The sequence below is a fragment of the Gnatocerus cornutus genome, chromosome 1, assembly GCF_029298725.1.
Source record: "Gnatocerus cornutus isolate USDA-ARS CGAHR chromosome 1, icGnaCorn1.1, whole genome shotgun sequence".
Classification (NCBI taxonomy): Eukaryota; Metazoa; Arthropoda; class Insecta; order Coleoptera; family Tenebrionidae; genus Gnatocerus; species Gnatocerus cornutus.
In genome coordinates, this window is record NC_142233.1 from 7,194,454 (window position 1) to 7,210,930 (window position 16,477).

A 16,477-nucleotide genomic window follows, 5' to 3' on the forward strand; every position below is an offset into this window, starting at 1 on the left:
CAGTATGGGCGGACCAATCAAGAAAGAACGGACGAAAATTTTCTCATCCAGGAGGACTCAATTCAAACGATCCGAACTACAGAAGAGACCCCACCAGTCACGGAGATTCCGGGATTAGAAGTAGTGGCGTCCGTAAGTATTGCCGGCCGATTGCAGTTCTTTGTTGAAGCTTGGGAGTCTATCACCAGCGACTGGACAATTTTGTCGTAGATTCGGGGTTTTAAAATCTCTTTTCATAGTCCTCCTCACCAACGGTCACCTCCTGCTGCTAGGTTGATGTCTTTCTTAGAGAATCGATCGACTCCGGTTGCAGTTAATAAGTTACTAAGGAAAGGTGTTATAAATGTATGCAAGCCAATTGAAGGACAGTTCGTTTCTACTGCTTTTACAGTCTGTAAACCTGATGGCTCTCATCGACTAATTTTAAATTTAAAACACTTAAATAAGTTTCTCAAGGTTCCACATTTTAAGATGGAAAATCTAAAAACTGCAATAGGTCTTTTGACCCCAGGTTGTTTCTTAGCCTCAATTGACCTTATGGACGCCTATCTCTATGTTCCCATTAGGCAGGCTGATAGGAAATTTCTTCGCTTTTCTTTCAATAGAAACCTATACGAATATTCAACGTTACCCTTTGGGTTAGCGGTGGCACCTTGGTTGTTCACCAAGTTAATGAAACCTATTGTTTCCCTTTTACGTGAAAGAGGTTTTTTGTCAGTTATATATTTAGATGACTTATTACTCATTGGTGACACTGCTGAGTCTTGCTCTAAAAATGTGACTGAATCTACAAAACTGTTAGAATCATTAGGGTTTCTAATCAATATTAAAAAGTCAAGTCTTCATCCTGCAAGATCGTGTAAATTTTTAGGAGTTCTTTTGAATTCGGAGCGAATGACTGTAGAGTTACCAGCGGAAAAAAGGGCCAAACTTAGAGACTTAGCTATACAGTTTTCAAATAAAGTTTCTTGCAGAATTAGGGAGTTTGCGGAAATGCTGGGTTATCTGACATCTGTGTGTATGGCTGTGGAGTACGGCTGCCTTTACACAAAGGGTATGGAAAAAGTGAAGTTTTTGGCCCTTCAACAATTTCAAGACAATTACGACGCTTGTATGTTGTTACCCCTTTCTTTAAAGGAACATTTTCTTTGGTGGCAGCTTAATATTCCTCTGTCAATCAGCCGAATAAAGTCGTTTAGCGTTTCGATTGAGATTTTCTCTGATGCCTCGCGAACTGGCTGGGGAGTTGTATGTGGTAATCAACGGGCGTTCGGACATTGGAGGTTGGAGGAAAAGCATCATCACATTAATTATCTAGAATTGCTAGCAGCCTTCTTTGGTTTAAGGTTATTTGCTTCCGAGTTACGTCATGCCGAAATTTTATTGAAGATTGACAATACCACCGCTACTGCTTACATAAATAAGATGGGTGGTATTCAATCTCCTTTACTTTCTAATTTACCCAGAAAGATTTGGCAGTTTTGTGAGCAGCGGAACTTATGCGTCTTATGTAAGCTCTTCAAATAATGCTATAGCTGATTATGAGTCGATACGATTACCAGCCGAGACAGAATGGCAGCTTTCAGATGAGGTTTTTTCGCTCCTTTTGGATAAGTTTGGCCCTTTTGACTTTGATCTCTTTGCCACCAGATTAAATTGTAAATGTAAAGAATTTGCATCATGGCGGTCTGACCCAGATGCCGCAGTAATTGATGCATTCACCTTTCCTTGGTAGGTACGTAAGTTTTATGGTTTTCCGGCTTTTTCCTTAATTACCAGAACATTACGAAAAATTATCCTTGATAAGGCTGAAGTAGTCTTAATAGTCCCAAACTGGACAAACCAGGCGTGGTTTCCATTATTTAAGTCGCTAGTAAAATCAAGACCAATATATTTTCAACCTGACATTAACTTGTTATATTCTTCTGACAGAGAACCTCATCCCCTATGGGAAAACCTTACATTGGTGGCAGCACTCTTGTCTGGGCGTCAATGAAACAAAAAGGTGTTCCTGATGTAGTAATCCCGGTAATGATAGCGTCCATATCGAATTCAACATACACACAAAACAAAGTGGCGTGGAAGAAATGGTGGCACTTCTGTAATCGTCAAGCGTTAAACACGGTGGAAGAATCAGTGGACAATGTTTTGTCCTTTCTTTCATACGAATTTAAGAAGGGTGCTTCATATGGGAGCCTTAACAGTTTCAGATCGGCCTTGGCCTTTCGTTTTACTTCTAAATTAGGTGAGGATCACAAAATTCGGCGTTTTTTTAAGGGTATCTATCACTTGAAACCATCACGTCCCAAGTATGATGAAATTTGGGATCCCATTGTTGTCTTGACACATCTTCGAACATTTTCCTTAAATGCAGAAATATCTATCCGTTCTTTAACATTGAAGCTTGTAACTTTAATGGCCTTGGCTACCAGTTCTAGGGTACAGATGTTATCGTTGATACGGGTTGAAAACATTACTTTTGATAAAGCTGGGGCAAGAATTAAGATTCCCCATAGAATTAAAACTTCAAGGAGGGGTGCTTTGCAGCCTCTTTTAATTTTGCCAATTTTTCACAATAATGAAGATCTCTGTGTGGCTTCAGCTCTTAAGGTATACCTTCACCGAACAGAGAAGATAAGAAGTTCGGCTTCCACCTTATTTCTGACTTTCCGTAAGCCCTATAAGAATGCTTCTTCAGCCACAATTAGTCGATGGATCAAGGACGTTTTGGGAGCATAAGGGGTCGACGTCTCCTGTTTTACGGCGCATAGTACCCGTCCTCAGCCTTTAGGCAAGGAATATCCTTGGACGAGGTCCGAACCACCGCTGGTTGGTCCGAAAATTCGTTGTGTTTTGCGCGACATTATAATCCTATTTTGCAAAATAGAAATGGATCTTTTGCTAAGGTCGTTTTACATTGTTCCTAACATATGTTTATATTAGTTAGCCTTGTTATGCTGACAACTTAAATACTTAGTTTATTCTCGTTGTTTTGTTAACATTCACCGATATTTATTCCTGTCTTCAGTTGAAAGGTGAATAAATACTGTAAAGTCGAGTCGCAACGTACTTTAAACATCTACCCATATACTAATGATGTCAGAGTGCAAGATGAGTGGCATAATTAACAAGATCAAACGAACTTACCAAGTGAAGTTCGATCATGATTATGCTATCATCTTGCACAACGACTTCACTCCCACCCATTGTATCGTCAAAAAGATGCAACCCTTATCTTCTCTAGTTGCGACATCGAAGACTTTAAAATAATGATGCAACCGCCAGTAAGCAGGCCTACCAACAGAATTGGTGGCGGGAGTTTTGAATTTGCTTACTTTAAATATCGTGCGTGTTATGGAGAGAATGGGGGTACTACCTATATACTAATGATGTCGTTGTGCAAGATGATAGCATAATCAAGATCGAACTTCACTTGGTAAGTTCGTTTGATCTTGTTAATTTCTGTGCAATAATTATACGTTCAAATGAATTTGTTACCTAAAAGACATTTTGCGCAAAGGCATGGAGCAATGAAAATCGCAAAAATCTTGTAAGAAACGCCTGAAAACTGTTGTCAAGATTTTTGAATCAACAATCTCAATCAGTGTGGCATCGTTCGCATGAAACCATAGTTACATTACTCCTTCATGAACCGACCTAACTAACGCCAACAATACAACACTATGGCTTTGAATACTAGAAATTTAAATTATTGGGGGAACAGTTCAGCATTGTTGCAATTTTCTTTTGGTCCTCCTGCAAAAATAGAAGGTCTGGAATTATTTTTAACATTTTTTTGGTACTTTGGGGGACCACCCAATTACCCCCTTTCAAGGTGGTGCGCCACTTTCCGGACACCCTGTATGAACTATTACTGTCACTAAAGAAAAACACCCTCTAAAAATTGTTCTTTTGTGTCTTCGATTGTCTGTCGATCAGGAAGGCTACCTGCGCAGCTCAACTCTATGATCACATCTTTCAAGTATTTAAGTACCTACCAGCAGAAAACGCAGCGTATTAAGACATTTTCGACATCGGAGATCCGAAGAAAAGAAGAACGAAGATAGTTCGACACTGGATCTACATAGAATATGCGTGTCTAATCAAACAAACGACGACAAGGTTACCATTACCAAGAAGGAAGAAGCAGAAAATATCGTCCGGGAAATAAAACAAAAAGGTGTGATCAAACCTTTGAACAGTCCGTCGTTATCTCCAGTTGTCTTGGTAAAGAAGAAAAACGACTCGACTCGATTCTGTGTGGACTACCGCCAGTTGAACAAAGTGACAAAGAAAAACAGCTACTGTCTACCACGAATCAACGCTAGACACTTTATCTGAATCTACAATCTTTTCAACCCTGGATTTGAAGACAAAAGTCCCCGTTTGTACTTTATCATCTCAACTTAGTTTAGTCCTATTAACATTATACTTTTCCAATTAGAGACTCGTTTTTATGAGGGTGCTTCTTTGTGTAAAAGTTAAATTTCTTCACAATGCAGACCATCAATTGCGGTTGCAGCTCATCACTAGGGTTCGACCAGAACAGCACCGGACACAAAACTTGCATTTGGTGCCAAAGCTATCAGTGACACTAAAACCCAAATATTTTCTTTTATTTTTTTTAAATTTATGTACCAGTTTTACTAAGTAGTGTTAGGATTTATTTTATTTTGTAATGGCTCGATTTGAATTTAAAAGTACCGCCGCCGCGGGGCGGATGTGATATCGCCACCCGCCCGCCTAGCAGAAGATACGGAAAAAGATGTTGACCAGTGGAGATCACTTCCGCCTAGTACTCACAACAGAGCAGGTCGTCTTTGTTGGAGTGGTGCCGCCATTGTTGAAAAAAAATTCTTTTGTAGTGACTTCGCGCTACCGCTTTTGTTTTTTGTGCATTGTTTGTTTTGTTTTGCATGCTTTAACATTTAGTGTTTTTTTTTGATGAAATTGTAAACGTTAGTGTAAGTTAAGTGAGTAAAAATGTTGCCGGTAAGCTAATGTTGAAAAGGTATGTAAAATGTTAATTTGTTTTTCGGTCGGGAAAGCTTTGATTGTTAGGAGGTTTCTGGGAGGTTTTCGTGTTCAAATGTTAAGGGAAATGGGGATTGAAGCGTGGGTGGTACTTCCAGAAAACTTGTTACTTTCTCTTGTATTTGTAATTATGTGATTAAATACTTAATGTTGGGGGGGCGCATGTCGGTTTTCGAGGACTTTTCCAAATTTGCATGTTTCAGAATGGGCGGGGGAAAAAGCCAATTCTGGCGCGTCGCTTCGGTGACCGTTAGGGTGGTTGGGGGCGCCATTTTGAGCGCGTCCTAAAACGTTGTTGTATTTTTTTTATTTTCTATATTTTCTGGCAAGTCGTAACGTGTCGTACGATGCCGCGATTCAAAAATTCTTGTTCTTTTTTTTTGTCGTTCAAGAAATAAAGAAAGAAGAAGAGGGCCCAAGTCGTCATGTATGTCTTGTCTGTTTCAGCCAATACCACGTGGGACTTTGGTTTAGGTGATTTATCGTAATGATCCTCGGTCGATATTAGAGTGTGATTGCTAAAAACCGTCTTTTGTTTCCCGCGAGAGTGAGAATGTGGAGGGAATGAGTGTCATTGGTCGTTCGGTTTTCAGCGGCAAATTCAAACGCTTTATCTTTTCGGGTGTCCGTATTCTGACTGGAGGCCTTTGAGGTACTCCCACAGTGGAGTGTTGCGGCTGATAGTCGGCCGGGTTCGCCCGGAAACGCCGTCGCCCGTAAACCCAGTCCCGGGTGTATTTTATTATCCGAAAATTCCAAAGATGTAATCTAATGTTCTGTGATTTGGACGAAAACTGAGAAGTAGAGGCAGGCAAACCGCAATACGACAATCAACTTGCAATTCAATTCAAATTTCTCGCAAATCCAAAACAAATCGTACAGACACGTTACTACGCTTGCATAATTGTAATTTTCTTGTTCAAATCATTGTAATCTTTGTAATTATTTTTGAAAAGATCGAGGATTATGGGTAGCTTAGTACTTGACTGTGAAGGCTAGGTTTTTATCCCACTGGGTTTTTAGTCCAGCCAGTCTTGTAATGAGTGGTGGTTTTCATGTAATTTTTGCATTTTGTTTTTCAAGACTGTAGAAGAGTTTCGTACGTTTTAACTAAACATACTCACTACAGGTCTAACGGTCCGTTGCATGACTAGTTTTTCATTTTCCATGTTTTAAGTCACTAACTACACTAATTTTCCAAAGTAAATAACATCAAAGATCAACGTTTACTAATACAGCTCTCCAACCCGTTTGTTGCTTTATTTCACTCTTCCGTTTGTGTCGCTTTTGCCCGTTACACTAAAGAACCGAGGCCCGTTTTCTATATTTTCTTTAGTAATTTTGTTTTTCTCGAACACAACGTAGGTCCTAACTATTTTTGACGATCACAGCCAAACTTTGGATTTTAAATTTCCATCTCCTAATAAAGTACCACATAACGCTATTCGTCAAAGAAACAAAAAAATGTGTATTCTCATAACCGAATAAGTTAATTTGTCGAATGTATTCGTCTATTCGTTAAATAAATTATTACCTAGATAAAGCATCTTATAATTTTATTTGACATTTCAATTCACACTTTGTCACGTAAAATTTAGTTCACCATGTTTCAAAAGATGGAATTTCACCTCAATCTGAAAAAATTAAAGCTATTGTATATTATCCAATTCCACAATTTTTTTTAGGTCTTATTTCATATTATCACAAGTATTCCCCAATGTGCAAAATATTTTAAACCACTTCATAATTTAGTTCTTCCTGGTAAAGCCACATCACAACCTGTTCATTTAAATGCTAGTCAAGTTCAAGTATTTAATTAAGCTAAAAATACACTTGCAAAAGTAACATCTTTAGCTCACCCAAGAAATAATTCGAAAATTTCAATTGCATGTGATTCCTCCTCAACTTGCATTGAAGGTGTTTTACAACAATTTTATAAAGGACATTGGGAGCTTTTAGCTTTTTACAGTAAATCACTTTCTAGTACGGAACAAAAATATAGTGTTTTTTCGAGAGAATTATTAAAAATTTACTTTAGTATTAAAAAATTTAGATATTGGATCGAAGGTCACAAGTTTACTATTTTTACAGATCATGAACCTTTATGTAGCGCCATTAAAAAATCATCTGAAAATTATTTACACATAGAATATACAGAGTGTCCCAGAACTCGCGCCCCAGAGAGAAAGGGCTTATGGAGGCAACAATTCTGAACCAAAATTTTGAAACCATAATTTTTTAACTCAAAAAATAACCGAGATAAGACAAAAAAACTGTAGCCAATCCTGAAGCTGAACAGAATTTGAAAATTGGTAACTATGGACACATACTATCATCCATTGGTCGGTTAAACATTAGACTTTCGTTGCCTAGGAAATTGGGATGGCCATTTACTCCACTTCTCGAATAAGCTTTCGGGATTGGTTATTAACTTTTTATCAGTTCTCGATTACTATTTAACTTAGTCAATTTTTGTTTTGAAATTTACCATATGTATTGCTGTCGGCACCCTCCCTTGCTCTCTGGGGCGCGAGTTTTGAGACACCCTGTATTTCTGTTTTTACAACTGATATTCCACATATTAAAGGAAAAACTAATATTCCCACAGATGTATTAACAAGAACTTGCCTCTTTAATGACTCAATAAATTTTGATTTTAAAGAAATAGCACTTGCTCAAAATAACGATAATGAACTTAAAACTTTGATAGAATCCCCAAATTTTGATTTTGTCCAAATAAATATTGAAAATGATATAATGTTATGGGTAGATAAAAGTAATAATTTGTTAAGACCATACATTCCTCAACAGTTTAGATTTTTAATTTTTGATAAAATTCATAGTTTGGCTCATACAGGCATAAAATCTTCTCAACTTTTAATTTGTAGACGATATCTTTGGCCAAACATGCAAAACGATATAAGAAAATGGGTTAAATCTTGTGATAACTGTCAAAGAAGTAAAATAACAAAACATTCATTTTTACCATTTCAAGCTATTAGAGAACCAGATTGTAGATTTGAACAAATTCATTTAGATATTGTTCACCTTCCTTTTTGTGACGGTTATCAATATGTTTTGTCTATTATATACTTCATACCAATTGATAGTGAGGTCCAAATGTCAAACTTGGCCCGAAATTTGGGACTATCCCAAAAAATTGTGTGGAGGAATGTACTTCATAGGGATATTTTTATACACCAAAAGTTGACGACCTTGTCTGACAGCACTTTGACAAAAACGTCATCATTTGTAAACATTGACAATTGGCTCCCGTATTTACGGAAATTTGAAGTTATTTCAAAATTGGAATGGCTTTTGATTGATTTTCAAAGAAGTGGATTATTTTTCTAGTTGTTGACAATGAAATTATAAAGTTTGCGTGGCCAGCAGTCGTATGACTGAAATATTTAAGTTGTTAACTTATTAGAAGAACTGGTTAGAAGTGAAACACATGGAGAATTTAGCAAAGCTTTTAATGTTTACATAGTCAACTATAAAGTGTTCAATTCGTATTTAGGTAAATTCTAACTACCTCAACCATCGAGGATTTTGAATTGCTGAATTTGAATACGTCTATACCTCACATATCAAAGATTTCATGTTGTTTTAGTGTAGGAAATAAAATGTCGTCTTTTTCAAATTATGACCAATTGTCATAGGATTCACTCTGAGGTGCAGTTGTCAGCACAAAACTTCCCATTGCAAAGAAGTTTAACAAAGTTGTGTCCCTTTAATGGTGCATTTTTAAGATTTGTAGCAATTAGACGGTTCCAAAAGTGTTTTCCTTTACAAAAGTGATGACTTTTTTTAACGATATCGTATGTGTACACCAAACAAACTTTGCAATAACCAAACTATCAAATAGAAAGAAATTGAATATGGCCTGAAATACACCAAACATTAGGTCTACCTTTCTTGAATGGTGAAATTTACAGAACAGTGAAGTTCATGGTGGCCAGACAATATTCCTTTGTAACCATTGAACTTTCGTCAATAGTTTATGCTCTAAAATTTTAAACAAAATAATGACCCTCATGTGAAACCTTAAATGTCAACTTACACATTGGTACAGAGCAAATGAAGACCGAAATTGGTTTTTTTAACGTTGGCGCAAGCATTTTCATCCGCTTACAATCCACTTTTTGAAAACCAGAAAATGTCATCAATTAAAACTTTGACTGCGTCATCCCCCTCTACTTCATTACTTTGCAAGTAATACCAACTTTTCCAAAATTTCCTAGCATAGTACAATACACTGCTCAATGTGTATATACTCTTTAATGCTAAAATGGGGGCCACACTATCAATTGGTATGAAATATAGATAGGTTCTCAAGGTGGCCAGAAGCAATTCCACTTAAAATTGCGAATGCTGAATCTGTTATATTAATTTCAAATTTTTGGACTTCACGATATGGAGTTCCAAAAATAATGACTACAGATCATGATACAATATTTTTATCACGTATTTGGCTTAATTTCTTTCTTAATTCATTAGGTGTTAAACATATTAAAAGTAGTATTCAACATTCTCAAAGTCAGGAAATTATTGAAACGTGGCATAGAACTCTTAAACAAGCAATCAGGTCTTGTGGCATTTCTTTTTGGATTAAAAAGCTTCCAAGGAATTTGTTAAGTTTAAGATCTTCAATTAATCACCAAAAACAAGTTTCTCCATCAGAAATTTTATATGGATCTGGCTTGAGACTGTAGCGGCAAGATCATCTCGCCTCTGAGAGAGGATTTTTTTGTTAGCGACGGTAGTCAGTTGTTAATTTTTGAATTTGAAAAATACTGAAAAATTCTAACTTCAATAAATTCTGTTATTAAGCGTTTAAGTGATTATCATTAGTGACCCCCCAGCCACATTGGGGCCCAGACGTGATCAGCGAAAAAATCGCGCACAAAACAAGATGCCTGACAAACAACAAATTTTTGCATCTTCCGCATCGTTCCATTTACCGGCATTTTGGCCTTCAAAACCTGAAATTTGGTTTTCAATGGCAGAGGCGAAGTTTGCCATCGGGAAGATTACGAAGGAGGATACAAAATTCAACCACCTACTGACCGTTCTTCCCCCTGAAGTCGCTTGTGAGGTGTGTGATGTCATTACGACACCAAATGAGACCACTCCCTATACCACTAAAAAAGACAATCATCCAGAGAATTTCGTTATCAGAAACTCAGAAAATGAAACAGCTTTTAAGTGGACAAGAGCTGGGTTCGCGAAAACCTTCACAACTGTTGCGACAAATGCAAAATCTAGTGCATGACAGTGGCTGTGTGAGCCAAACGGCTCTACGGAAACTGTTTTTGCAGCAGATGCCAGCGAATATTCAACCTATATTAATTTCTCTGGCCGACAACAGTCTTGAAAAGATTGCCGAGGTAGCTGACAAGATTTTAGAATCAACGCCGCCAATATAGCTATAGTATAGCTGCCGTCAAAGAAGAAAGTGCAAGTTTCGGAATCAATTCTCAGCCGTCCGATGTCATGGCAAGTGTATTGCAGCTCCTACAACGTATGGAGAAGATGTTGCAGCAACAGGATCGACGCAATTTAGCAGGACGAAGCCGATCGCGCAGCCAGTCGCGAAACCGTCAAAGTGACATTTGTGGGTATCACCAGAAATTTAATGACGAAGCCAATAAATGTACACCCCCATGCAGCTGTCAAAAAAACTTGTCACCCTGGTGACAACCCTGGTGCAGATATTAGCATTGTGCCCGCAAAATTTAAACGGTTGTGTACGCGCAATAGTAATTTGAAACTTCACTCTGCAGATGGATCAAACATTAACGTGTTAGGTGAAGTGACTTTGACATTAAATTTAGGATTACGACGCGACCTCCACTGGATATTTATCGTGGCTACTGTAACGGACGCAATCATTGGTGCCGATTTCCTAGGACATTATGGACTCGTAGTTGATGTACGAAACAAAAAGCTGTGTGACCAATCTACCGGGTGTTCCAGCGATTGCTGAACATAGGGAAATAACATTGAAAAATGAATTTTATTTTTTTCCTGCTCTCTCGAACCCCCAAATGAAATTCGGTCAATGGTGAATTATTCTTTGAATGATTCTCAATCAAACCGTAATTTTTTTATTTCGATGCTTTTACAGCATTATTAAAAAAAAACAAATTAAACACTGTTAATTTCAAACTTCCCGCTGAAATGTCGGTGTAATTGAAATTTGATATTTGTCGTTGTGACAGCAGATCACCGTGAGTCCAAACTAACCTCAATTTTTTGGAAATTTGGAGATTTCTTTTGGAGGACTAACCCTAGATGAAGAAGCTAATAGTCTAACTGAGGTGCTACATCAGTTTTACTGCAGTTTGCTCTACAAAATCGGTAGCATTCATGCTACAACTGAAATGCATCTCATTTGTCAAGATGCTCTGTTAACGGATTATTTCTTTCACCAAGAGCATTTTAGAAACGACAAAAAATATATGGCAGGGAATGTCGAATAGAAGAACACAGCTAAACATTGGTGTTTTTGTTTTTATTAAGAGTTCAAAGGTTCAAAGTTCTCGCAACATTTTGTTAAATTTTAACCACATTTTTGCACAGACTGAAGTTACCTATGTCGGAAACCAACAATTTGGGCTAGAACAAGAGTTTTGAAGCGTTAGACATCATTGTTAGTCCTCCAAAAGAAATCTCCAAATGTTTAAAAAGTGAGGTTAGTTTGGACTCACGGTGATCTGCTGTCACAATGACAAATATCAAATTTCAATTGTACCGACATTTCGGCGGAAAGTTTGAAATTAACCATTTTCAATTTGTTTTTTTTTAATAATGTTGTAAAAGCATCGAAATAAAAAAATTACGGTTTGATTGAGAATCATTCAAAGAATAATCCACTATTGACCGAATTTTATTTAGGGGTTCCAGAGAGCAGGAAAAAATTATAATTCATTTTCCCATGTTATTTCCCTATGTTCAGCAATCGCTGGAACACCCGGTACATCATTATCAATGCAAGGCAGACTTAAATCAGCAATCGACACAGGTATCCATGCAGTCATCGATCGTCCAAAATATCAATCGATTCTACTCAAATATCAGGACGTCATACGACCAATACCTGTCTTGCGAGAATCAAAAATTAAGATATTTCACCACAATGAGACAAAAGGTCCACCGGTTTTTAGTAAGCCCCGACGTCTCGCGCCAGATAAACTGATCGTCGCCAAGAAAGAATTTGATGAAATGCTCCGAGAAGGTATTATCCAATCTCCTTCTTCTCCCTGGGCCAGCCCTTTGCATATGGTACCAAAATCTAATGAAACATGGAGACCATGTGGAGATTATCGAAGATTGAACTCAGTAACAACACCTGATAGGTATCCAATACCTCATATTCAAGATTTCAGTCAGAACTTGAAAGGGAAAAGAATATTCACCTCAATTGATCTGGTAAAAGCATATTTTCAAATTCCTGTTCACCCTGCAGACAGACCTAAAACTGCAATCACTACTTTGGCTTATACGAATTTCTTAAAATGCCCTTTGGTTTAAGAAATGCCACGCAGACGTTTCAAAGATTCGTAAACAGCATTTTTCAAGAATTAGATTACGTTTACGTTTATGTTGACGACATTTTAATTGCATCACGCGATAAAGAAGAACATCTTCAACATGTTGATGAAGTGTTGAAGAAACTCAACGAGCATGGTTTGGTGATCAATCCTAAGAAATTTACTTTTGGAGCGAGCAGCTTAAACTTTCTGGGAGTTAATCTGTCAGCAGATGGTGTCAAACCACTTTCAGACAAGGTGGAAGCAATTACAAGTTTTCCAGAGCCGAGAACTTCAAAACAGTTACAAAGATTCCATGGTCTACTAAATTACTACCGTCGATGGATACCAAATGTATCACACAATCAAAGTCCACTGACTGAACTTCTTAAAGACTGCATGAAGAAGGAAGTACCAATAACATTAACAGAAGAAGCGGTTGAAACGTTCAATATGTGTAAATCTGCTTTGAGTAATGCAGCAATGCTTACATATCCAGGATTACACAACAAATTGAGTCTTGTATGTGATGCCTCCGATACAGCAATAGGTGCTGTATTGCAACAAGAAGAGAATAATCATCAAGCACCCTTAGCTTTTTATTCGACAAAGCATCTCAGAACGAAAATACTCTGCATATGATTGTGAATTGCTGGCCATTTATAAGAGCATGATCCACTTCAGACACTTGTTAGAAGCAAGAACATTTACGATATATACAGACCACAAGCCATTAACATTTGCTTTTGACCAGCAACCAGAGAAATGCAGTCCCAGACAATGCTGTCACCTAGACCTAATCTCCCAGTACAGCACAGATATACGATACATCAAAGGTTCAGAAAACATTCCGGCAAACACATTGTCAAGAGTTTTTGCAGTAATTACAGAAGCCATTGACATCATAAAGTTATCTGAAGAACAAACCACGGATCCAGAAACCAGGGATCCAAGATTTACAGCAAAACGAAAAATTCAAGTTTCATCATGAACAAGTTCCTCAATCAACAACGTACCTTTGGTATGAAATCTCTAATGGACATCGATTGTATGTTCCTCAGAAATTTAGAAGAGAAGTGTTTAACAACTGCCACAACCTATCTCATCCTGGTATAAAAGCAACTGTGAACCTTATCACAAAAAGTATTTCTGGCCAAACATGAAGAAGGACACTCGTCAGTGGGCTCGATCATGTTTACTATGTCAACAATCAAAAGTAACTAGGCATACACAAGCTCCTTTAAGCACTTTTTCCAATCCTGATGCCAGATTTTCGCACATTCATGTGGACATAGTGGGGCCTTTACCAAGCTCAAGAGGGAGACAATACCTGTTAACAGTAATAGACCGATTTACAAGGTGGCCAGAAGCCGTTCCAATTCCAGACATCACTGCAGAATCATGTGCGGAAGCAATATTTTATAATTGGATATGCAGATTTGGTGTACCAGAAAGAATTACCACTGATCGTGGAAAACAGTTCGAATCTCAACTTTTTGCATGCCTTAGTGAAATCACTAGTTTTAGAAGAATTAGAACTACTGCGTACCACCCAAGAAGCAATGGTCTCGTCGAACGATTTCACAGACCCAAGGACCTGCACTAGTCCCAATATGTATTCGTCAGAGTTGATTTGGTCAAGAAACCTTTACAGCATCCGTTCAAGGGCCCATATCGTGTCCTCTCAACTAGAGAAAAGTTCTTTACCTTAATGATAAATGGGAAGAAAGAAACAATTTCAATCGACCGACTTAAACCAGCTTATGTTGATGGTGAAATCCAGTCATCAAATCGAAAGATTCCACAAATTCAACCAACGGTCCTCCCTCAACCATCTTCAACTACAACTTACAACTTACAACTTACAACTACATCTTCAACTACTACTACACTACCAGAAGTGGTCGACGAGTCAGTTTTCCAGACAGATACTGCGCTATTGTATCGTTCGACGCTCTCACTGAAGAGGGGGTGATGTAGCGGCAAGATCATCTCGCTTCTGAGAGAGGATGTTTTGTTAGCGACGGTGGTCAGTTGTTAATTTTTGAATTTGAAAAATACTGAAAAATTCTAACTTCAATAAATACTGTTATTAAGCGTTTAAGTGATTATCATTAGTGACCCCCCAGCCACAAGATTTTTTTGAAGCTCAGAATTTTAATAGTTATGATATTCGTAATTTTGTTTCACAATTAAAAAAATTTATGGGGGGGGCAAAATATTTTTACACAAATGCACATTGGAATCCTCGCGCTTACATTAACACAGATTTATATTCTTGTAATCACGTCTTTGTGAGGAATGATTCAAAGTCTATAGGTTTAAATCAAAATTATTTTGGTCCTTTTAAGGTTTTAAAACGTTATAAGAAATATTTTATTTTAGAAGATTATGAGTTTGATGGTATAGTTTCTTTAGATAGAATGAAACCAGCTTATACTATATAAAACTACAACACAAAACACATAATAAAAGTAATCGAATAGTACACCTTCTAATACTTCTCGAATGTTACCATTGTTATCTCTTGTTAATGTTGTTGTTCAGTTAGAAAATTTTATAAAAATCACGTTCGATTTAAAAGAAAGGTGGTTTTTGAAGCTGAAATACACGTTCTTCTTTCATTAACCGCAGATATGATTCTGTTTCAAATATTAACAGTTTATATGTCTTTTAGCTTTTCCACCTAATAACAACAAAAATGTTCACTTTTGTCAATAAATTTTCCGAATAAAAGCTAACGTTTTGCGCCTTTTTAATCTTTGATTATTACATTATTTCGTCGTCTAAGTGGCAACTGCCTCTATCTCAATTTTGACGATTTTTCGTTTTTGCTTGTTTTCGAATTGTTTCTTCGTGGGGAATGTCGTGACGGAGTCTGTTTTTTGAATTTCGCTACATTTTATGCTCTACGCGAAAATTTGACAACATCCGCTATCTCAATACGTAAGGCAACATACGCTATTTCATTCTCAATTCAAAATAAGGTGTATGTCGGATTGAGTTAAAAGCGTCTTCAGCGAGAAGAAAAATGTTTGATGGTGCTTCCAACATAGATCGTCCTATGTTCCTTCATATTAAGCAAATATCGTAAGTTAACAATACCTCTTATAAAAAATTATTAATTAGATTTAAAATAATCCACTCATAGCATCAATAACCATAAGATTTATATTTTAAAGTAATAAATCTACAGATCATTAAATAATATTAAAAAAAAAAAACAATTTTTTAAAGCAATGTAATTAATTCGAAAAAAAGGTCAGCGCAAGGGTTTGAACACGCATGAAAAAAGTGTCTACGTTTTTTATTATCACAATATCAACATAGCATGGTAAATGGCATAATTTTTAACATACGGCGAGTTTGTAAAATTATACCTAATCTAATTGCCTAATTGAACATCCACAAAAATGGAAGTTAGCGATGGCTCTTTATACAGGGTGATTTTTTTAAAACGGCAGGCGTTGTAGAATTTTTATTTATGAACCGATTTCAAAAATTTAAAAAACAAATTAAATGGTTTTTAATTTACTATAAACTGATAATTTTAAAATTTTTCTAAATGTCTTAGTATCTTTGGGCGATACTCAACTTTCTTATTTTAAATTGACACCCATATTTTTTTTTTCATAATTTAGAAGATATTAACTTTCTTGCTTCAGAAATGTGTAATATATTCTACTTTTACAAAAAATATTTAAAAAAAAATATCAAAAATGAAAAAATTTAGGCAATAAAAGTTAATAAAATCTAGGTGCGTGGTGTCAAATAACACAATATCGTTATTGTAATGTCAAAAAGCAGCAAATAACAGAAAGAACAAGTTTTCTTTCAACAAGATGGGGCTACACCAATGCACAATGCACAATGCATTTCTCGTAGGTGTCAATTGTGCAATGAAAAAA

The 16,477-nt window shown here is 36.7% G+C and overlaps 1 protein-coding gene across 1 annotated transcript; it reads left to right on the top strand.

Annotated features, from left to right (window-relative positions):
• Nucleotides 1-276: 276 nt before the first annotated feature.
• On the top strand, nt 277-2,943 carry LOC148180146 (uncharacterized). The gene is made up of 5 exons (XM_088049950.1): nt 277-1,432; nt 1,467-1,705; nt 1,736-1,873; nt 1,933-2,671; nt 2,741-2,943. The coding sequence occupies exons 1-5, from the start codon at nt 277-279 to the stop codon at nt 2,941-2,943; spliced, it is 2,475 nt and encodes an 824-aa protein (XP_087906076.1).
• The last annotated feature ends 13,534 nt before the right edge of the window (nt 2,944-16,477 follow it).